A 25,175-nucleotide genomic window follows, 5' to 3' on the forward strand; every position below is an offset into this window, starting at 1 on the left:
TTTATATTTTATACATGTATTTTAGAAATGTTTGTGTATTTTCATTTTATGTGATATTGGTGTTTTGCATCTGTATACCATATGCATGTCTGGTATACTGGAAGACACCAAGAAAACACACTAGACCTCTGTGGCCGGAGTTACAGGAGGTTGTCAGCCACCATGTGGGTGCGGGCAATCAAACCCAGGTCCTCTGGAAGCTAGTCAAGAACAGCCAGTGCTCTCAGGTACTGAGCTATCTCTCCTGCCCCAAATTCACATGTATTCAAACAAAAATAATATATAAAAATTCCTATATGATTATCTCAGTTTTTCCCAGTAATTATTTCTTTTGAAGTGATTATTAATATAATCCAAGCTGGAGAGATAGCACAGAGCACTTAATGTTATAGAGGACTTAATTCTTATCACTTATATTAGGTGTCAAAAAACCTCTTGAAGATACAAATCTCAAGGATATGTGGTAACATTTCCAGTCCTGAATGGGTACGTCTGATCTTGTGAGTGTATATTCACTTGTATAAACACAGGCACACATCTCTACAAATAAAAATTTTTAAACATATTCTTGTACAGTGAATTCTGAACATATTTTCCCAATTCCTCCAAGATGCTCCCACATCTCTTACCACCTAACTTCACTATCTCTCTCTCTCTCTCTCTCTCTCTCTCTCTCTCTCTCTCTCTCTCTCTCTCTCTCTCTCTCAATATGAAAATCAAAGCATACCTACTTTAACAAGAAAACCAACATGCCAAAAATATTCAAACTAAAACATTCCACATACACATATGTACATCTCAACACAAGATAAATCATCAAAACACTGTAGAGTCTATTTTGTGCTGACCAACCACTTGTTCACTTCACATCTCTGCTGGGATTTCTGTCTCTTTTACTTTTATTTTTGTACTGTTATAGGTCTTGTGTTTGTTGTCAAAGGAGTTTTGTTGTTAACAGTATTACTTTTCCTCACAAAGCAAAGGGTTTTCATTCTAATAAAGTAAATTGTTATCTCTCTCATTTTTTTCATTTCCCATTTGTGGTTTTAATGTTGGTTTTTCAAACTATCCTGTTCTTTCAGTTTATGTCTATTTGAATTAATCTAAGAATCATCCTGACTGTTATAACAACATTTTGAGCTTTGGTTCTTACTTGCAGCACAATAAACCTCTGTTTCGATGTGGAATACATTTATAGCTTTACTATGTTGTCTACAATCAGGATGTTTGCAGCCATTTTACATTTGTTCAGCAACCTTTAGGGTTTTGTTAGATTTCCATCTGCTTGTTGATTTCGAATGATTCAATAGACTTATATGTTCATATTTTTCTCTTATGTTGAAACATCACTGATCTCTCTAAATATAGACGTTTCTTTTAGATTCTGTGAGATATTTCACACAGAGAGGACTTTTGTTTCTACACAGGAACCATATTATTTTTCCTCACTGCGAGAATTTTAACTCATTTCTGCATGGTGTCAGTTGACGACTACATGTTCAGGAAGTATATGCAACTCAATATTCTTTTTCTTTTCCCATCTTAGTAAGAAGGCAAAGCCTTTCGCAGCATTAGTCAATTTTTGTAACCATAAAAATTCTCAGAGCAATAACTTCAAAGGGTTAAAAATTCATGGTTTTAGAGGCTTCATTCCATAGGCTGCCTATACCATTGTTGTGAAGCTGGAGTTTAGCAGGACATCCTGGGCACTGGTTGGTGTGACAGAGCAGAGCTCATGTATTGAGACATGTGAAGAGCAGAGAGAATAGCAAAAGAGAGGAAGAAAACAATCTGGTTGCTTATAGGGAGATTCCTACTGGATACTTTGTAAAACCACAACTCTGAATACTTTAACTACTAGTCTGCCATTGACTAGTTCATGATAGAGGCATCCAGGCTACAACCATATCAAAAAAAGAAATCCCATCTCTGTGATTATCACTTCCAATAAATGGCCCTGTAATATTAATTACATATAATTATAGCCACAGGTATTTATAGCTAAAAAGTTATCAATTCATATAGATTCTCACTGACCTTTGGTATTTTTTTGAATATTCATATTTTGTACTTCTTTTAGGTTTTTGAATATGTGAAATATTTTTTCTCTGGTTGGTTCAAGTCTCATGATAATCTATCTTTTAGAGTTTGTTAATTTTTGAGTTTGTTAATATGGGAGCCACAGCGGTTGGCTTAAACTGTACTGAAGTGAACAAAACAAAATGAAAGTGGGTGAGACAGCAGTGTTTGTAAGTACATGGAATGGTATGAGCAACATCCAATTCTAGTATTGACATATTTCATCACCTAATCAGAGAACATGTACCCATTAGCCCATACTGCTCACTTTCTTTGGTAATATCCAAGACCTCAGCAAGTTTATTTCTGTGTCCTTGGCAAAAATATCTTTGATATTCTATATACATTAAACAGCATGTTCTATGGCTTTTGAAGTCTGACTCCTTTCATATGGATAAGCATTTTCATTATTTCTCCATTCTGTTGCTTCTATCAGTATTTCATTATTTTCAAGTCTGGATAATATTTCACTGTCAAAATTTGCCCTTTATTTAGCAATTACTGTTTTGCTCTTTCCTCTTTTGTTTAATTCTGCTCCAATTTTCTCATGTTTTCTTGCATCTGCCAGCTTTGACTTTGCTTTTTTCTTCTTCCCTTAAGCCTCTCAGATGGGAATTCAAGACACCCAACTGAGATCTCTTTATTTTTAAGGTAGAAATGTGAAGCTGTGGATTCCACTCTGGGTGCTTCTTTCTTTACCCCACCTATTTTTATATCTTCTCTTCATATTTTCATGTGTGACATGGTTTTTTAATTGTCCCTGGTTTATTCCTTAACTCACTTATTACTTTTGATTAACTTTATATGACATATTTATCACCCACCCCTTGGTTACTGATGCCTTACCGCATTACATTTTGATTGGGCAAGTGACTTTGCATTTATATTAATATTTACTTAGACATGGTTATTTGTAAAACACAGTTTTCCTTGGTAAAAGTTCATGGGTAATTTTGTACAATGTGAATGAGTTGACATGTCTCCGTGTTGACGAGGTATTATAAGTCCGCAGCCTCTTATTTCCTTAGTGTTATTTTAGTCACCAGGTGCTGATCCACTTAGACAACATGTCCAACATGAATGTGGATCCCTTATATACAACACCATCACTGTGCAACAGGTTTTAGGAGTATGATTCTCTTATTCTGCCTTTTCTATTTTGGTACTGTTTCTGCATCATCTCTAGTCCATCATTTTATACATTTCTCAAAACCTAAATATTCCTTCTCATTTTGAATAGCAATGATGGAGTTGTAATCTGCATCACCTGATGCAAGTGTCAACATATTCTTCCTATAGAGTGCCAAAAGTTTCTCATACTTCCAATTCCAACCCATGGGTGTTTTTGAATCTAAAGCTAATGTCTTGCAGAAAATTTGGCTGGGTTGCATTTTTAATTTTAGTTGCATTTTGTAATTTTTTCTCAAAAATTTGGATGGATAACTGATAATATTTATGGTAAAAGAAATTTATAATAAGGAAAAACTTACTTTGAATATCTTGATTATTATTTGTTGTCTTACTTAGATGTGTGCTCCTCATTTTTACTATCACAGATGCACTCTTGGTCATTTGGCTGAGATCAAGGGTAGCATCCTCTGCTGCTGCTGACTGGGGTGTTTGAATATTTGACTTGTATACTATGCTTTTAACTCATTTTTATGTAAATTATATTCAGCTATGTCCTCATTGATAACCATGGGTATGACAATTCTCATCCTAAAACTATCAGGAAAAATTGGAATTGGTTCTATCTTATCAATAATAAATGTAAGAATAATTGGATTCCATTATGGTTCATTACAGAATGTTTGCTTTGGTATATGTGTAAAAATTGGAACTCATACAACTTCCTACTACAGATTTTCTGTGTATACAGGTAGTAATTTAAGTAACAGGCTTCTCTTTAGTTGTTGTTTCAACATTTTAAAAATATTCTTCCTCATCTCATTTCCAGTTCTTTTGTTGAGAAATCTGTTGCCAATCCTATGCACACCTTATATAGAATAGATAGTTATTCTCCTGTTGCTTTGAGAATAGGTCTTTGTCATTCAACAAGATGATCACAGCATGCCCCAGTGTAAAGTTTATGTTCTCAAAAGTAACTTCTTTTAATCAACTCACGGGTTGATCTTAAGTTATTAAAACCACAGTAATCTACTCTTTGCCTTCCCATTAGCTCCCATGTTCTCTTTGTGCATGTATTTGGTAGTTGATAACATTCTGCTATTCTCTTAAACTTGATTTAATTTTGTTGATTCATATCCATTTCTGACACTTAAACTTATTTTTGGCACAATCATTTGTTTTGAAATATATGGTGTTCTATCTGAGGTTCCAATGACAAAATAAGAAAAGTCACTGGGAAAGTTTTAATTTCAGCTACTTTACTTGGAAATTCAATTGATTAATTTATCTTGGAAATGACTATGAGTGTGAGCTTGCTACAATGTGAACATTGTTAAGGTCAGAGGATGAAGTTGTAGAACTGGATTTTTTTTTTTTCCATTCTATGTGGGTTCTAAGGATTTAAGTCAGGTTGCCAAGCTTGTGTGGCCATCCCTTTACAACGGAGCCATTTTGACAGCCTGTACATTGCAGATTCATGGTCACTACTGAGCTGTTTTTTATGATGCCTACCTCTTTACTGAGAATCTTAGATTGTTTGGACAACCCCTACATTGCTTCCCTTATTTCTCTGTGACATTTTTATATCTCTGGATATTTTTAATACAGAGGGTTTTTTACCTTTTCTGAAAACTCTAATATCATTTTTACATGAACAAAGTCTATTGGCTTCACTTTGGGTAGAGCATATTGTGATTTTCCTTTAAAAGCTTGATAAACTTTGCAGAAAATGAAGTCTCAATGCTCTAATGTGATTACTATGGGGATGAGTCTCTATACTTCTTTTGTGCTTGTTCCTTCTCCTTTTTTTCTAATACATGAATTAATTTTCAAAGCCATTATTTAGAGTCTAGGTTTTTTTCAAGTACACGTCTGTTTCTTCAGCTTATGTTTAGTCAGGGTTCTGATAGAGATTTCTTTCGATGATCAGCTATTTGAAGCTAAACCTTGAGGAAGGAAGGAAGGAAAAAAAGGATATGAGGAGAAGAAAGAAGAAGCAGTAGGAGGAAAAAAGGTAGACAAAAGCAATGATAGCTACAGATTAAAAGGAGTGTGAAAAAGAAAGAGAGGGAGAGAAGAAGAGAACAACAAGGAAAGAAAGGCCAACAAGGAGCTCTCCTACAGATGGCTGGGTACATATTAGAGCTTTGCAGATATCAAGAGGCAGGCGAGTTTTCACAGGAGTCTGACTTGTCGGAGCATCTTCTCCACCCTTTCCTAACAAGCCCACCTGGTTGCCCCAAAAGCCAGTGACTGTGCCTGCAGCATGATGGATGGGTTTTCTCTTGCATAGGAGAGAGGACAAGAGACCTACTCTTCATAATCAATGCTTCACTCACTAAGTAACCAATCATCTACTCTTCAGGAACAAAGGTGTTGAGATGGTGCCGCTCCATGGGGCTGCTGTCCTTTGGTATCTCTTTTTGTAGAAAGTGCCACATCTCAGAGCCATCTATACCCTGTGTTCCCTTGCAGGTCAGTTGAGTTACTTTCTGAACTGATTCCCTAAGGATGTTTAGTGTTTTCAGACCCCAGGTTTAGACTAAACAGAAAGGTAAAACAATGAAAAAGTGAGTAGAAAAATGTCCCTGCAGCCCAAGTGGGAATTTGAGTAGGCTGATATCTTCACAGAAAAAAGACAAAATCACAACATGTGAAGTTATATTTGAACTTGGAAAAGCATTTTCAAGTCACATGCAAAAATGACCTCAATATCTGGGCATAGGAATGGTACAGCATAGGAAGGAAACAGGTCATATCTGGTAAGGTCCTCCGTGGTATTACTCTTCAGGGCACAAGTGGGTAAAAATTTATATGTAAAGAATAACATTATGGAAAATATACATTTTCAGAAACCCAGAAAGCTGGTACTTGATAAAGATCACTTTATGAAGGCAAATGCCTCCATTCAAATTCAAAGTGGTATTTAACATACTTTAGAGTTCCAGGAGAAAATGCCTGAATATAGATTTTTGTGCCATTTGTGTTATGATTATTTTTTGCCCCAGGCAGCTTCATTTGAGATGCATCACACTGGTATCAGGAGCCTCATAGTCTGTGCACTGGTTTTAAGTTATCTACAACATTTTTAATGCATGTCATAAATCCGAAGGAAAGTTTCTATTTTGCAATCAAGAGAAACAATTAGGAACTGGTACCCTAAGCCTATTATTGAAAGTCTGAAGCTTGCAGGTCTTTGGTTCATTTAAACCTCAGAATTTTTGAAGTTGTCAGGAAAGGACTATAATAGAATGCATATTCAACAATGATGGGGAATTAAAGCTGTGAATGAGAATTCAACATGTGGAGAGAAATGATACTGTTTTGCATGCATCTGCTTTGGCTTAAAAGAAAGTGTTCTGCTCCTTCATGGTACAATTTCAAGTGCACTTGAAACTGTAGTGACTATCCCCTCCCAAACATGCCTGCTTGGTGACCTGGTGACTTTGTCCTCCCTCACTAATGCCAGAGTTGACACAAGAAAAGCTTGCTTTTTTCTTGTCAAGACTGTTTCCTGTTGCTTTCCCCTCTCATTATTCTCTACAGAACCTGAGAGTCCATGGGCTGAATTTTTGAGATAAATTATGAGGAGGAGCTCTGACCCTACCATCAAGTAGGGCAACCTATTCTTTTCAACTACAGCTAGAAGGATGCTCAGTAACTTCCCTTCACATAAAATTTTTGTTTCCATTTCAAGGAAGGAATAGCACATTGAAGCTATACATAAAGCTTCATGTGTGTTCCAAGGGATACATTGAGTTTGGACACTAGACTCCCAAGAAGATCAAAGGCTTTACCCCCATAGCTGTCCTCATTTCCACATTGCATAAGGCTGTAGCCCTGTTCCCCTGTCATGTTCCTGGACTCTTCTTTCCTTTCTAGAAGATTCTCTAGAAGACATCTACTCACATAGTCTCTTTGTCCTTTATAAATGGGGATCTGCTTTTTTGTTTCCCATCTTGCTTTTCCCAATGTACTAATTTATCTGGAAAAATTATGTTAATAAATTGGTGATTCCAATTCTTCTCAGCTCAACTACAGTGAATTTATACCTCAGAGGTCCTTGAGATTGCAGGGTGATCCAACTGTTATAAAGAGCACTCAGGTACACTTCTCTTAGCAGCAGCATCACTAGAACAACTGAATTTACCTCCCACACAAACACCTGGCCTATTGAGTGTAAGGATTGGGAGGATATATTTGTATTGAATTTAATAATAAAAGAAATACTCAAATGTGAGAAAGTCACTTTGAGACAACAAATGGCAGAGCCATCTTATACAGGACAGAAATTGGGATAGGAAACATCTTCTCTGATGTAGGTCAGGAATCTCCTAAGGATTTTAAGCTACTCTGCAGCTTTTGTGTGGATAAGCAACTGTCCATTTGCCCTGGCTTTAGGAGCCTGGTGTCATGTGGTCTTTGCTAAACTGTAGGTTTACTCCCATGTTTTTCATATGGGATCACAAGCAGACACTTGGAGGACACATAGCCAGCTGCAGATCATAATGGAGATGTACAATGTTGGCTGAGGTGCAATTCCCCAAATGCTTTGTCATTGGATATTAAAGGTACCCTTAAAGGTCAAGTCTCTACACTTTCCCCTTGATATGCTTACTTTTTTAGTATTGATAATGAAATAAGTACATTTCCATAAACCCATGACTAATACACCTGTAACTCTGTGCCAGCTAATTGACCTTCAGTCCACAGACATTTTGTGTTTTGAAAATATGAAGGAGAAAATGCTGTTTTTCAGAGTCAGGGCAATCTTCTCTCTTTAGCTTTTACCTTTGTCGACTTAGCACTGCCTCATAATCCCCCTGTTCTCTCCAATAGTAGTGTAGTTCTGATTCACTGCACGCCTTTGTTCAGTTAATGTAGCCAACTGCTCTTGCCTCTAAGGCTATGTACGTCCTCTCTAGAGAGATTTAAGGTAAGGCTTGTGACTGGGACTCATGGTGACAGCAAAAAAAATAATAATACTTAGTACTGTCCTGCAAATCAGATCAACAGGAGTGAGAGTATTCACTGGTAGTCCAGCTTCCCTCTGAGCCTCATTTCTATTGTACACACCTGGAGGTTAAACCTGAGCAAAGGAAGAACACACTAAATAAAAGCAAGTAGCTCTGCACACAGAGGAATTAAAGCATTAAACTGAGTGTCCTGTTAGAATTCAACATAATCAAAGCACATGGAGTTTACCATGGCAGCATGTTTCTCATTCAAGAGAACTTGAAAACCAGTCCCTCCATTTTTTAAGATCCTCTTTAGGATAGATTCTAATTCCCCCATGGAATCTCAATAGCATGTATCATTGCTTCCAAAACATCTCAAGATCAAAATAAAGTAGGGGCCAGAAGCCCTGGCTTTGATATCTTGTACAGAGCATGGGGTGTGTGAAAAAAGTGAAAGGGAAAAAACAAACCCACAGGTGCTGGTGCTGGAGAAGATGAATTACAGGAGATAATTCATAAGTGGAGTGTTGTATTCATTGATGACCCATTATTTTTATCATCAATCTCTTTACTCTGGTCTTTCCCAGAGAGGCTCAGAACATCATCCTACTTCACCCCATATATGAGACATCGTAACAGGACCAGCATCCTCAGAAATCTTATTCCAAATGCAGTTGTGTGAATGTCATACATGCTCATCCTCCAGAGTTGTATAGGACACACAACCCGTACCTCAGTTGTCGGTTCCTCAATCCATATGGCTCAAATATGTTTTGTAATTCCAAATGTTTTTATTTATTAAAAACAAAAGGCATGGAACCTCCCAATGAGGTTGTTAAGAAAGGACCTAAGGAGCAGAAAGGGGCTGCAACCTCATGGGAAGATTACATTATTAACCAACCAAACCCTCCAAAACTCCAATGGAGTGAAATACCAACCTTTGTGCACTTTGAGGGACCTATTGATCCAGTTGGATATGTAGCTGAAGATAGAGGTGTCTGGCATCAATGTGAGAAGGGGCTTTTGTTCCAGAGTGGGCATGTTTTCCCAATGTACATGACTGACAAAGCAATGGGATGGGTGGAGAGGGGGATCAGAAGGGAGTGCACCTTTGTGAAGGCAACTAGAGGGGGAGAGGGGATGAGAACAGGGCAGGGTGAAGGGATAACATCTCAAATGTAAATACAGAGTTTCTAATAAAATCAGAGGAAAAAAAAGAGTTTTTGTGGCTTTGTCTGATGCCCACACAGGTACATCAAGGAGAAAGATTCATCCTTTGGCTCAGAAACAAGGATACCTTTTTATTTTCTTTCCAGCTTTGGTGGCTTAGTGACTCCTTACTATAAGCATTAAGAAGGAGGTCCTTCAATATCACAACCTGCCCATTTGCCCTGTGCTTTATGATACAAAAACATAGAAGATTTTCTTGGTAGAAAGTAGAAAGAAACAAAAAAAACTCTTCCATGCTTCTGAGTGTGAGGTTTGAGTCTTAATACAAAGGGCTGGCATGTTCAATTCTTCTGCTGCATATCTACATGTGTATAACCTCACATTGTCAGCTCTTCCAACCTTCTGCTTCACAGAAGTTTGGTTCATGTGTGGGTCTTTCATTGGATATAACTCCCTGATAGCACATCACACATGGGACCATTGTTTTATTGGAAGGACAACCCTTATGGTATCTGTGATGTGTCCCACAGAATAGTCTTCAAAGTCTGAATCCTGTAGCCTACAAAATATATTAGAATTTTTGATTTTTGTTTTAAACAAATATTTCAGTTTGAAGCCCAGGAATCTTGGTTTAACAGGGAGTTTTGGTTGTTATTGTTCTGATTAGTGATGAACTTAAAGATCTGTCAAGATGCCTAGTCTTCTAATTGTGGTCTGGAACTTCAAAGACAATAGAGGTATTGATAGGCACAGGATGCTCATGAGGTCCCCTTCCAGATAAAATCATTATCTGGATAACTGACAGACTTAAGATGGAGCCTGACAAAGGTCTGGAGCATTCTTTAGTATCTCTAAACCCCAGGAGACTATGGTAGATTACCTTTTCTAACATGACAATCATAAGATCTCTTCTTCTTCCATCCTCTTCTCTTATTCATCTATCTGTGACTTCAGCCACCACAGCAGCTAGACAGACTATATCATCTGCATGAAAATTAAGGCAGAGCTATAGAAGACATATGGTCGGTGGTTATCATGATATACTAGTGATAAATTCTATTTAGTTTTGTGAGTTATAAGCCCCTGAGCTTCCTGGTGACCGCACTATGCCAGCTGCTTCCTTTGTCTCTTCAAAATGCAGACACGTAGAGTGTCTTAGTCATAATGTGAGTAGCAATAGCTCCATTCTGCAAACATCCATGTGCTCCAGTAAAGGAAGCCTCTCCCCAGAGGCAACAGACAGGGAAAGAGCTATTTGTTTCTGGGTCTGCTTTGCATGGCTTATGGTTTCCTTCCAGAACTCAGAATGTAACCACCAAGATACAAAGGTGAACTTAACTGCACCTAAGGCAGAGGGTATTTGATATTATCAATCATCCTGCAACTGATAGCTATTGTATTGGGCTAAGATTATAGGAGAGCTCTGTTTGAGATGATGAATAATGACACCTTAATTTTTTATGATAAACTAGTCACCTGGTTGTAATGAACAGGAATCTCCTTTAGATTTCTTTTTATTCTATATGTAGATTTTTCTTGGACCAAACCTACTGTCCCCGCACCCCACAAAACACAGCTCAGATCGTGCTGCTCATGGACTGAAAACGAAGATGTAAGCAGGGAAGGCAAGGATGTAACTCTTTACAAGGTTTCATGTTAATTATTGAATAACCAAAAAGGGAGTAAAAATTATACACTCACAAAATTGTAGGCTTTGCGAGGAAATACAACAGTATTATAAATAATGTGATATTGGGTGGGTGTAGGCTGATATTTAAGTTGTGAATCTAGACAAACAGATTTGCTCCTGCCTAAGAATCAGGTATAGGACCTTCTAAGGGAGTCAGTCTATTTGGGAGGACTGGCTTAGCATATGCAAAGCACCTGAACCAGGAGCAAGCTGTGTAGATTCAGAGAAGTGATGCAGACAAAACCTGTATGTGGCCACAGAAACAAACCTTAGTAGACAAAGAAAGATAGTTCCTTTTGTATTTACAAAGCCCTATAAAAATCTTTATCTCATGTAGAAGCCATTGAAATTGATCCCATGTTTTATTCACTGTGTCAGGGCTACATGAGTGGTATTGTTCATTCCTGTACACTTGGCTCTTCACAATACTCTGATGAACATAATCTCCTTCAAGTGTTGGGATTGAAACTAACCAAGTGGCCAAGAACTTTTGCCTTCTGCGTTTTTGAGACACAAATGTCATAGTTTTCAAACTTCTTTTAGGGCAGGCTGTTCTTACAAAATGACTGAAGATATTCATTGTGAAAAACACAGAGAGACAATGAGACAGACTCAGAGAGGAAGAGAGACAGAGATATAAACTCTGGAGGTCAATGTCTGATTTAAAGGAAATAAATAAAATTTCAGGGACATATCAGTTTATGTAGGATGTAAAAACCTATATTAAGATTTTCACAAAATAAGTGTCTGAAATGAATGCACACTGGCTTTGTGACTTAAATTATGTGTTCTGTCTCACCTTCAAATGTGTCATTTTAAAAACAATATTACAATCCAGGTTTGCTGCAAACATAAATGTGTCTTGGTGCTTGATGCCAGTGATAGCCTTTAATTATGTACCTCACTGTGCTTCTGCTTTCTCTACCAAATATTCCTTTGCTCTCCAATGATGGACAGCCCCACCTTTGGCTACTCTAATTATGTTTCCCTTCTTGTTCTGCTCAACATGTATTAGTAGCACTGAACATGGGATAACACTTCCTGCTGTTCTTTAAATGCTACCCAACAGAAACCAGGTCTTTCCACAATTACTCATCCAAATTCTTTGTTAAAGGATTCTTACTGGTCAGACATTTGGGCTCAGAATGAAAATTTTGCCCAGTAGATCTTCTTATCATAAAACAACATCCAAAATAAAAGTGAATGCAATTTATGAATCAAAGCCTGGCCTGTTTTCAACTTCAAAGTTTATGCAATAATTAAAAGAGTCTGAGAACCTTTCAGATTCTGGCATATGAGTAATAAAATTCTGTACCTGTCTTTTGCCTCTGTACTATTGGAAACCAGACACATAACTGAGGCAGCAAAACTACACATGGTACCCAACAGAGGCTTCATGCATCTCAGCATGACCGTGGCATGACACTGTTTAGTCTGCTGATGACTTTCAAAGAAGGGAGCTATTCCAGGGAGTTATACTTCCCCCAGAAGGTTTTATGCATTTGGGAGGATGGGAGCTGTCTATAGATGATCAAATAGAGTACTCAGTACAGATTAAAATTGTGACTGCAGGCTCCTATCTATGTGGTTTTTGCTTGCTCTTCTTCTTAGAACCCAAAGCACATAACCCTGGGCAGACTCAAGTCTCTTGATACACATACGTCACTGCCATACTTCTCAGTGTCTAAAATGCTGCGGATCACTCAGGCCAAAAGACTCCTCAGGAACAAATTGATCTTACTCCTGTCCCTTGGGTACCAGAGCAGTAAGAAGGATACTTTGATAATCATGTGATAACAGTCATTATCTTACAGTAAGTGACCTTTATTTCTGACCTGTGAGTCATCTGTACCACTTAATATAATATTTTCTCAGGAATTTTCAAAGAATCTAACTCTCCCATTCACTATGTACTCTTAAGAACTTTCTGGAATCTTAGTGCAAACCTCAATAAATCTATTACTGTTTAATTTTGTGTGACTAAAAAAAAAAAAAAAAACAGTCTGTAGATTATGTGCCCAGTTCAAGAAGTAACTCACCTCACCTATACCACAGTTTCAGTGGCTTTTCAAGGCCTGTATGAGGCTGTGGATTATAAAACCAGAAAACCCCTTCCATAAATGGCAGTTTTCAAAGCATAATCAGCTTTTTAATACTTTTAGTCCAGTCTCTCCTTCAAAATGCATTGGCATCTTTATTTGTGTTTTATTGGATGTTCTCTGAATTTACAATTCAGGTGTTATCCCCTTTCCACCAATCCTATCCCCCCTCCACTTCCCATTGACTCCATGAAGGTGCTCCCTCTCCCTACCTCAGCATTCCCCTAAACTGGGAAAACGACCCTTTGCTGGACCAAAGTCCTCACCTCTCATTGATGCTATTGAGTTGGAGCCCTTGAGTTGGTTCATATACCCAGAGCTATTTCCAAGTTGTCCTCATGTGAATTCTGAGCCTCCCATTTGGTTACATGACAGGTACTTTGTATACCATCTTTATCTCCATCTTTAAACTAACTTATATCCCTTCCTACAAAACCATTTTTTAACTTTTGGTTTCTATTTTCTGCTCTGTCTCATTGCAAACCTAAGAACAGGGAATAGCAATTATTCAACCACCCAAAAGCTCCAATGTCTTAAAATTCTGTTTCTACATGACTTACTTCATTACTTTATAATTCAGTCTCAGTTTGTCAAGACATGCAAAATACAGCCAGATTGTCTGTTAAAATGTAACACTAAGAGAGTTTCCTAAAGATCCCTTCTTCCCTTAACACACACCTGTCCCCATGCCTACAAAACCCATGGGCCTTTCTGTTACAGAGTCTATGTTCTGGTATTATGAGATAACAGTGTAATTTCTGGTTAAACTCTTTTGCTGTGTTCTAGGCTTTCTTTAAATTGGACCTTCGAATGCTTTCGTGATATCCCATAAATCAGAACCCAGGTGTTACAGCACACATGCTCAGGGTTACACAAAAGCCCTCCATATTTGGTACCATATTCTTTGTTTATCTCTTTCCTTATAGAAGGAGATAACTGACTAAAGCAATGCAGGAAAAATTGGGGAGTCTATACAAGCAATTTGCTGAAAGGACTAACAGGGCTAAGGACTTATGTTTGCTCATTGTTTATACAGATACCTTGTACCGTGTCAAAAATGCTATCAATCTAGACATGTGAAACTGATCACATTGCCTCTGTCCTTGGGAAGCATGATCTGGTGTTGGATTATATTTCTATTATGCTTCTTCCTTACTAACCTGTGGGTGAGTCCCTTCTGGCTCATTCATTCATCAATCATTGCAAATTGGATTCTTTATGGCTATCTTTTCTGATAGTTGTTTTTGGTTTTAGATTAAAACTACACAAAGACTGTCCTTTTTCCATTGAATGTTTACTGCTCCTTTGTCAAAAATCAGGTGACCATATACATGAGGGCTCATTTCTGGATCTTCTATTCTATTCCATTGATCCACATGCCTATTTCTGTACCAGTACCATGCAGTTTTCAGCACAATTGCCTTGTAATATAGCTTGAGGTCAGGGATAGTGATTCCCGCAGATGTTTTCTTGTTGTTGAGGATTGATTTCGCTACTCTAGGTCTTTTGTTATTCCATATGAAATTGCACATTGATCTTTCCAATTCCATGAAGAACTGGGTTGGAATTTTGATGGGGATTGCATTGAATCTGTAGATTGCTTTTGGTAAGATGGCCATTTTTAAGATGTTGATTTTTCCAATCCATGAGCATGGGAGATCTTTCCATTTTCTGAGATCCTCCTCAATTTCTTTCTTTAGAGGTTTGAAGTTCTTGTCATACAGGTCCTTCCTTCACTTGCTTAGTTAGAGTCACACCAAGGTATTTCATAGTTTTTGTGACGATTGTGAAGGGTACCTTTTCCCTAATTTCTTTCTCCACATGTTTGTCCTTTGAGTACAGGAAGGCTTCTGATTTGTTTGAGTTAATTTTGTATCCAGCCACTTTGCTGAACTTGTTTATCAGCTGTAGGAGTTCTCTGGTGGAATTTTTGGGGTCACTCAAGTACACTATCATGTCATCGGCAAAGAGTGATGTTTTTATCTCTTCCTTTCCGATTTGTATCCCCTTGATCTCCTTTTGCTGTCTAATTGCTCCAGCCAGGATTTCCAGTACTATGTTGAATAGGTAGGGAGAGAGTGGGCAGCCTTGTCGAGTCCCTGATTTTAGTGGGATTGCTTCAAGTTTCTCGCCATTAAGTTTGATGTTGGCTGTTGGTTTGCTGTATATTGCTTTTATTATGTTTAAGTATGGGCCTTGGATTCCTGTTCTTTCCAGGACTTTTAACATGAAGGGGTGTTGGACTTTGTCGAATGCTTTCTCAGCGTCTAGTGATATGACCATGTGATTTTGGTCTATGAGTTTGTTTATATGGTGGATTACGTTGATGGATTTCCTTATGTTAAACCATCCCTGCATCCCAGGGATGAAGCCTAATTGGTCATGATGAATGATGATTTTGATGTGTTCCTGGATTCGGTTTGCGAGGATTTTGTTGAGTATTTTTACATCAATGTTCATAAGTGAGATTGGTCTGAAGTTCTCTTTCCTTGTAGGGTCTTTGTGTGGTTTAGGTACGAGGGTTATTGTAGCCTCAAAAAATGAGTTGGGTAATATTCCATCTGATTCTATCTTTTGGAATAGTTTGGCGAGTATTGGTGTTATATCCTCAATGAAAGTCTGATAAAATTCTGCACTGAACCCGTCTGGAACTGGGCTTTTTTTGGTTGGGAGGCTTTTGATGACTTCTTCTATTTCTTTAGGTGTTATAGGGTTATTTAGATGGTTTACTTGGTCCTGGTTTAACTTTGAGACCATGTATCTGTCTAAGAATTTGTCTATTTCCTCCAGATCAACAAATGGTGCTGGTCCAACTGGCACTCAGCATGCAAAAGAATGAAAATAGACCCTTTCTTATCTCCTTGTACAAAGCTCAAGTGTAAGTGGATCAACGATCTCCACATTAAACCAGATACACTGAAACTATTAGATGAGAAAGTAGGGAAAACCTTAGAACACATAGGTACAGAAGAAAATTTCCTGAACAAAACACCAATGGCTCAAGCTCTAAGGTCAAAGATTAACAAATGGGACTTAATGAGATTGCAAAGTTTCTGTAAGGCTAATGACATCGTCAAGAAAACAAAACGGCAACCAACAGAATGGGAAAAGATCTTTACCAACACCACATCAGATAGAGGCCCAATATCCAAGGTGTACAAGGAACTCAAAAAGCTAGACACCAGAGAATCAAATAACCCTATTAAAAAATGGGGTACAGAGCTAAACAAAACATTTTCAGTTGAGGAACACCGAATTGCCGAGAAACATCTGAGGAAGTGCTCGACATCCTTAGCCATCAGGGAAATGCAAATCAAAACAACCCTGAGATTCCACCTCACACCAGTCAGATTGACCAAGTTCCAAAACTCAGATGACAGCAGATGCTGGCGAGGCTGCGGAGAAAGAGAAACACTTCTCCACTGTTGGTGGGGTTGCAAGCTAATACAACCCCTCTGGAAATCTGTCTTTCGATACCTCAGAAAATTGGATATAGTACTACCTGAAGACCCAGCTATTCCACTTCTGGGCATATACCCCAGAGACACTTTAATACACAACAAAGATATATGCACCACAATGTTCATAGCGGCTCTATTTATAATAGCCAGAATCTGGAAGGAACCCAGATGTCCTTCAGAAGATGAATGGATACAAAAATTGTGGTACATATACACAATGGAATACTACTCAGCCACCAGAAACAATGACTTAACCAAATTCTTAAGAAAATGGCTGCATCTAGAGAAGATCATCCTGAGTGAGATAACCCAGTCACAAAAGAACAGACATAATATGCAGTCACTGATAGTGGGATGCTAACCCCAGAGGCTTGCACTCCCCCAGAAACAACTCACAGACTGTATGAAGTCCAAGAAATAAAGAAAACAAAAAAAAATATACATATATTTACAAACAAGAAGACTTTGACTGTTTCCATGTTTCGTTTTGTTTTGCATGTACTTTACGCTCATTGTAACTATTGGGTTTTCAATGCGTACTGTCGGGCCCTTGAAAAAAATCAAGTACTGACTAAAAAAAATATATTCACATGGTTTTATGTGAAAAATTATTTTAATGTCTGAAAAAACAGTACTGACAAAAAAGTATAATTTTAAGCAAAAAATGTTTAAAATCTGTACATTTATCTTTGTTTTGTAAAATAAAGTTGTTTAAAAAAAAGAAAATGAAAATAAAATAAGATAAAAATATAAAAAAAAACTACACAAAGATAGAAAGATTTATTATTTACATAGCTGTCTTTTGGAAAGATTATTGTTTTATGTTTAGGACTCCAATCCATCTGAAATTGGATTTATATATTGTATGGGACTAGAATCGATATTTTCTTTCCCAGTTGGACATCTAGTTGAAAAATCCACCCTCTTCCAAGTGCTGACTGTTACCCATCCAGCTACCAGTGTGAAGCATTGGCTTTAAGTCTGGAATTGGAACTTTGGTGGGTGTTAAAATTTTTATTCTCTTCTGGCACCTTATCTTAACTAAAATCAATTCAATCCTGTGCTAATGACTGCAACATTTTATTCAGATGTGACAGTGAAGATTATACAGTCTCCAGTTTTATTCTTTCTCAAGCTCTCCCTGGATAGTCTTAGCTTTCACTACTAATCTAGTGTTTGTTTTAGGTATTGGGGTATTGAAAACCTCTTCGTTGATTTCAAAGTATAGCTAGGGATGATATTCTTTTGCTCAGAACTCTTGTGCAATTCTTGAAGTTTCTGTCAGAGCCTGTGGAAAGTTTGTCCAATGATCACAGAAGAGTCATCCTGCAAAATGCATCATCCTGATAGATGCCCTGAAGGCTGCCTGAAGGTTCTGTCCTGGGAACTTTTTATGTCTGGTGACCTGCTGCCACATAATGCATGTCAACCACTGATCAGTTTTTAGGCAACATTTTGTATAAGTTTCTTTTTTCTTTTATCCTTCACCTTTTCATTATTTACCATTAAGCAAGAATTGCTAGATAAACCAGAAAACCTGTTTCCTTTAAAACTATTTCAAATCCCCACAGCTTTATGATCTAGTTGTTACAGTATTGTTAGATTTAAATTTATTGGAAAGTGGGCTTCTTATTAGTTCTCTAGTTTTAAACTCATAAATCCCTTTCAATAAATGCATTTTATTAAGATTGTGCAAGTTCCTACAATCATTTGATAATATTGCCATGAAAGATTTGAGATCACTAGAACCAAATGTGGTGATTTTTTCTTAAAGATTGAAATGCAGTTGGGAGTAATTTTCTGTTTGCAGTACAACAAAGGAATCCTGGATAATACTGAAATTCTAGTGCATACACAGCATGCAGTGATCAAAGCACGCTCTGGATCCTTAGAAACTTCCCCCACAAGCCTTGTGTCAAAACATTTAAGAAATCACAATGAATTGGTGGGGGATTGATAAATAGCAATAATCCATGGCTGTCTCCAAACCAACTAGATACTAAAATGAACTAGAGTGTTTTTTTTATTTTATTTTCTGTCCATGCTGGCAATATTTACAGCAGAAAGAGATCCAGGGAAGTGAGGCAGAGGGAGAAGTTGGCCTTCCTATACCTTTGTGACCACCCCTTTTCACCAATTCTCTTAACTTTTAGGTTTTTCAGGACAGAGAGGTGGTTAGAGATAACTAAATAGAGTAAAACCTATAATCACATGGGAACTAAGTGGGTTTTCACTGATGGTATTTCTAGCATGGTAGAGGTATGTGAGGACAGGAATGGTGAGAAGATCTCAGAGGGATTTCTTTGAGGCAAGATGATGAAGAAAGGAACAGAGCAGTAGAAGGTGTATTAGTGAGGCTGAGGAACAGAAGAAAAAGAGGGAACAGGAGAGGAGAGAAAAGGAAAGGAGAAGAAATAAAAGGAAAGTAAAGGATGTCTAATGAAGAAAGAGATCAGCAAATTGTACATGAGGCTGTTACTGGTCTTATAGAATCAAGCATTCTGGCTGAGTGTCCCCATAGAAAGCCTGATCTTGCCGCTCATTCCAGAGGACAGGTATGTGGGACTAGGTCAGAAATACAAGTATATTAGGAGAGTCCCTGAAGACTTTTATATTCTCTCTCTCTCTCTCTCTCTCTCTCTCTCTCTCTCTCTCTCTCTCTCTCTCTCCCTCCCTCTCTCTCTCTGGAAACAGAGGCAAAGGGCAACCAATCCCTCAGCTCTTTTTCTGGTCTTCTCTGTAGAAGTTGATCTTCTTCCTTCAACCCTAATACTTCCCTTAATAAGACTGAGACTCAAAGTATACTTACAAATATCTTGGCCATTTATTGACTAGATCATAATTTAAAATATTCTAATTACTCTACCTTCTGACATGTATCTCAATACCTGTGCTCAGGTATCATGTGCCACTCTTGCCAGAAATATGTTTCTGAGGAAGTCTTTCCTGCCTGGCACTGTGCCAAAATTATTTCTGCTGTTCAGATGTCCCTTCTTCTATTCTACCTTTTCTTTAAGGACATAGTTTTTTTTAATAGACAGGTGATACATGTATATAATTCATAAGTTACTCTCTCAGCAACTCCCTTGTTAAGTTCAATAAAATGTTCTTTTCTCTCAAATATAAACTAAATACAATTGTAATGATAATGAGGCCTATCAGATATGACTTACATTATATTGTATACTCTGCAAGCATTTGATGATTTTGAGATAAATATTCTATTATTTATCTGTTTTGGTGAATTAGAGTTTTGTAGGTAAATCATTTTCTATCCTAACTTGTATTGCCACCCTAAAAACATCTCCTTAGACGTAAAAATATTTTCTTAATTTCTAAACAATTTTAACTTAATTTTGAGAATGTAACTATCTATTGTTCAACCCCATCAGAGACTTGAGAAGGAATAATTTTTACCTAACTATATAGGAAGTACATAAAAATAGCTTCCAAGCTTATATAAAAAAGAGACATATTTGGCCACCTGAAAAGTTTCCCAAAATTATCTCTATAAAACTGGAGAATTCATCTTCAGCCTTTCTGGGTCAGTATATCTGACAGAACTTTGTGGAGTAAGAATAATGAAGGACTTGCTTACCTAGTCTTGGCAGTGTTTGATATTCTCTTTCCTTATATCCATTTGTTCTTTCTGGGCATCACTTTGCCTTTAGTTGAAGCATGGACATTTCTATGCCCATTGGCTAGCTCGCCAAATATGAAGCAACTCTATGTAGAGGGTTTTACTGCCTATGAGCTTCTTTGAAGTGGGAAGAGGGTACTATCAGGAACAGACCTATCTCATAGTCAAAAATTGTTTAATAATGAAACAATTTTAAATGCTTTAAAAGTGTGGATCTCTGAGGTTTTTGAAGACTAACTACGTATCTCTAGTATATCTGAATTGTGAGTGTTATTAATTCTTAGTTACTGAGTGTCTGAATAACCTTTAAAACATTTTATTGTAATGAACTAAACTAGTATTTAATATGACTATGCATTTGATAGCCTAACTATAAACTTGCATTTATAACCATTTCTAACAGTTCATAACTTGCATTTTTTACCATTTCTGTTTGTAATAGCAGCTTTCTAAAAGACTAAAATTTTATATTGCATTTTCAGAATTGTGTAAGTACAACATCAAAAATAAACTTTGAAAAAATAGTACATTATGTATATCAAAATAACTTCAAACTTCTATCAATATACAATAATTCATGTCAACATAAACAAAATATGTTATTTGAAAATAGCAATAGATCCATGTTGAAGAGTAGAGTGAGTAATATATTCCATTATTTTCTGTTCTGACTCCTATCTCCTTACCAAAGAGAGAGAGAGAGAGAGAGAGAGAGAGAGAGAGAGAGAGAGAGAGAGAGAGAGAGAGAGAGAGAGAGAGAGAGGGAGAGAGGGAGAGAGAGAGAGAGAGAGAGAGAGAGAGAGAGAGAGAGAGAGAGAGAGAGAGAGAGAGAGAGAAATAATGGAAATAGAAAATGAAATCCCTGAATCTAATCTATTTACTCTGTTCCCTCTCTAAATCTGTAACTATTTGGGACCTTTAAAATATGATAAACATCTGCTATCTGTTGAATGACCAACATTTATGTCACTTCTTATAATTTCTTACTGCTGATTTCCAACATAGTCTTACTTTTGGGAGGCCCAACAAAATTACAAAAATAGTCTTAAGAAAGTTAGTTATAACATTTCTTGTCCAGTCTCTACGTGCTGACAACGTTCAGAGTTTAACTGAATTCCTGATTGGAATAGTCTACAAAGATGGACCAAATGAGTTAGCTATTTTGATGTTGTCTTAGAAGCAAGTCTTTAGAAGAAACAACAGTGATGTAATCTAAAGTAGGACCAGACAGGAAGCTGGAATAATTAGTCACAGCATTTCAGCATCTCTGAGGGTGTATCTTATCAAGGATACATTCTTGATTATTTTTTTCTCTGAACATAAAGCTTTTAGATGTAATATATATTTCTGAATTAACATAGTGTATGGAATGTGCACAGATCAAATAAGATGATTTTCTGCTCTTTGTTTGAATAGATGAGAGAACCTCCTAGAAGCAGGGGAAGGGGTGGAAAAGGGGGTATTTATGGGAATTCCAAAAAGGGGATAGCATTTGAATATAAAATATATTCAATAAAAAATAAAAACCTCAAAAAAAACAGAAGTTAGTTTGATCATGTTGGCAAAATCTATTCATTCCATATGAAAGTGTAGCATATAATTATAAGAGATTATTTGCCATGTATAGATAAAATGTTGGCTCCAGAAATTTTTATGTTTCAGACAGATTCAGAGATGTACACACAATTATATAATTCAAATTACCAAATTCAGCACCTGTTTGCTTGTTCTTTTTTATTTTTCTCTTTCCTTTCTGTACGAGGTCTTCTGAGGTTCTTTTATGGTCAAGTCTGTTTATTATTATTTTAGATGACATTCAATGCCTTTCTTCTTTTCTGTTGATGCAAACACAAAGCCTCTCTCCCAACTTTTGTCATTTTGTTCAACCATTTGACATCATCATAAGTATAGACTGATCTAATCTAGCAGACCCTTTTCTAATCAGGTCTGATCCATTTGAACCTCTATCAAAGATGTTGTACAATATCACCATTACCATTGAACATGTAATGATAATCATGTTGATAAATAAAAACAAGACTATATGGGATCAAAATATACTCTTCTCCCATGATATATATTTACTATTATTTGTTGAGACACTGCATCTTTTTATAGAATGGATGTCCTCACAAGGAACCTAATTGTCTCTGCTTTTATGAATTTTCCTAATTATTATTCAGCAAAACTTTACACTTCTCCCTATTTCCAGATCTTGTTTAGTAGGAAATGCATGACTTTCCTACTGCCTACAAACCCATTCTCATTACCAAATTCCTCTTATATTTCACAATGATCTTCACTCTTTCCTCAGTGAAATGTTGAATTCAAGACCTATGAAATGTAGGAATGTCTAGGTATCAAATTGGGATCTATGGGTGTTCTTTACCAAGTTACAATTCCAAGGATTTCTTTAGTTATTCATCATTCTGATACAGTATTTTTTTCACTCCATGCAAGATATCTTACTTGTGAAATTGGGAAATTCTTAGGGGAAGAAATCCTATCATTATTATTATTATTATTATTATTATTATTATTATTATTATTATTATTATTATTAAATTTTTCCTTAGAGTCCAATCATTATCTACCTCCTGGTCTTTCCTTGGACTATTCTCCATCTCATTCCTCCTTCCCTGTCTCCAAAATGATTTTCCACCTCCACCCATTCCTCACTAGACTTCCCCACTCCCTGGAGCCTCAAGTCTCTAGAGGGTTAGGTACATCTTCCCTTACTGAGGCCAGACCAGGCAGTCCTCTGCTATATATGTGTCAGGGGCTTTATATCAGCTAGTGTATGCTGCCTGGATGGTGGTTCAGTGTCTGAGAGATCTTGGGTGTCCAGGTTAGTTGAGACTGCTGGTTTTCCAATGGGGTTGCCCTCCTTATCAGTTTCTTCAAGCCTTCCCCTAATCCGTGTGTTCTACCCTATGCTATGTTACTATTTTCTTCAAGTGTCATTTAAACTATATTGTTTAATGACTTCTATTTTCAAGAAGTTAAACTCTATGGTCTTGTGTCCTTTTGTATCATCTATTAACACAGAACAGGCTCAACTCCATTCTTGGGAGGCTAACCATGGTGCTTACTATTATTGTTACCACATGTTGAAGAAATTTAGCTGCACTGAATGACTCTGCATTATAGTGACATTAACAGTATTGATTTTTTCTGCAACTCCATGTCTCTAACAACGAACTGATAGACAGAGGGTTTTCAGCATTCTGTACAGATCATTCATGGAAAAATCTCTTCCCATGTTGTTGAAAATTGAAACTGAACTTTTGGTGGGAATTCACAAATATAGTTCTATGATTCTCTTTCATTCCAGCTTCTGTTATACTCCTGCTCTCCTTAAATACTGATAAAAATTTCTTTTTAACAGTCATGCACAAGACCCTTATAATATACCATTAAAGTCTTTGGTCAAAATGTCAGGGACACTCTTAAAACTATAGCTTGATTATGATAAGATAACATATTATTTTGTCTTTTTCTACCCAGGTCAGAACTGTGGTGGCCTGGTACAGGGACCCAATGGCACCATCGAAAGTCCTGGATTTCCTCATGGGTATCCCAACTATGCCAACTGCACCTGGATCATTATCACTGGGGAGCGCAACCGGATTCAGCTATCCTTCCATACCTTTGCCCTAGAAGAGGACTTTGACATCTTATCTGTCTATGATGGACAGCCACAACAAGGGAACTTGAAAGTGAGGTAAAATACCAACTTCTTCTATCATAGAATAGAGGCATGTTTTGTTTCTCCATTCTAAAATGTTATTATAAGTGATATTTGTACTTATTTAACAGAAAAATATTCTATTATAAAGAAACACAAGGGGAAATATCTTTTGAAATATGGTGAACATTTATTTTTAACTTGCAAAACTATTATTGAATACAGTTTTAAATTCGTCAAGAGCTGCTAAGAGGTATTGTCAAGGCAATAAACTTAAAGATACAATGGGTTATTGTTTTTAAATAATTGTGTTTTTTAAAGAGAAATTTAAAAAATATATAAGTGCAAGGTTCAACTGAAAGAGTAGCAAAGCAATCTCTTTACCTTGAGAGGGCAGGGTCAGGGAGGACTCCCAGCAACTCTGAATTCTAGAAAACCTTGAAAGGAGACAATCCTCCTTGCTACTCATTATGATTATGTCCTTTTCATCTGTGATTTTTACTACAATGAAAAAAATTACTAATATGATTTTATATTAAAATTTCCATCAATCAGACAAGGTATCACATGATTCATTTTTAATTGGTATAGGAAAGATGACTTTTTGTGAGAAAAATCAGATATTTCTCAACTAAATTTAGAAAATGTGCATTGCATGATTTTGATTGTTGTGATGTGGTCAAATTAATTTTGTGATTTTTTAATTGCTTGGTAAGCACTATACCTGTCACATTTACTTGAAACCCTAGTCAACAGAGTAATATACACATATAAGGCAAACAAAACCTTCATACTCTTGGTTTCTAGTTTTGTTAGATTGTGTTTACTACCTGGGTTTTTTTTTCCAAGAAGAAGGAAGAACATTTTTACTATATTATTATTTTTTAACGACTTTATTTTGCAAAACAAAGATAAATGTACAGATTTTAAACATTTTTTGCTTAAAATTATACATTTTTGTCAGTACTGTTTTTTCAGACATTAAAATAAATTTTACATAAAACCATGTGAATATATTTTTTAGTCAGTACTTGATTTTTTTCAAGGGCTTGACAGTATGCATTGAAAACCTACTAGTTACAATAAGCGTAAAGTACATGTAAAACAAAACGCAACATGGAAATAGTCAAAGTCTTCTTGTTTTGTGAATATATGTATATTTTTTGTTTTCTTTATTTCTTGGACTTCATACAGTCTGTGAGTTGTTTCTGGGGGAGTGCAAGCCTCTGGGGTTAGCATCCCACTATCAGTGACTGCATATT

The 25,175-nt window shown here is 36.7% G+C and overlaps 1 protein-coding gene across 1 annotated transcript in view; it reads left to right on the top strand.

The window, feature by feature from the left end:
* Nucleotides 1-25,175, top strand: part of CSMD1 (CUB and Sushi multiple domains 1) — a gene marked incomplete at its 3' end in the record, with an annotated part of 1,481,492 nt that overhangs the window by 269,398 nt on the left and 1,186,919 nt on the right. The window contains exon 2 of the mRNA XM_080928326.1: nucleotides 23,733-23,949. Coding sequence (XP_080784452.1) covers nucleotides 23,733-23,949 — 217 coding nt within the window. The remainder of the gene's footprint in view (nucleotides 1-23,732; nucleotides 23,950-25,175) is intronic.

Source organism: Micromys minutus (genome assembly GCF_963924665.1).
Source record: "Micromys minutus genome assembly, chromosome: 14".
Classification (NCBI taxonomy): Eukaryota; Metazoa; Chordata; class Mammalia; order Rodentia; family Muridae; genus Micromys; species Micromys minutus.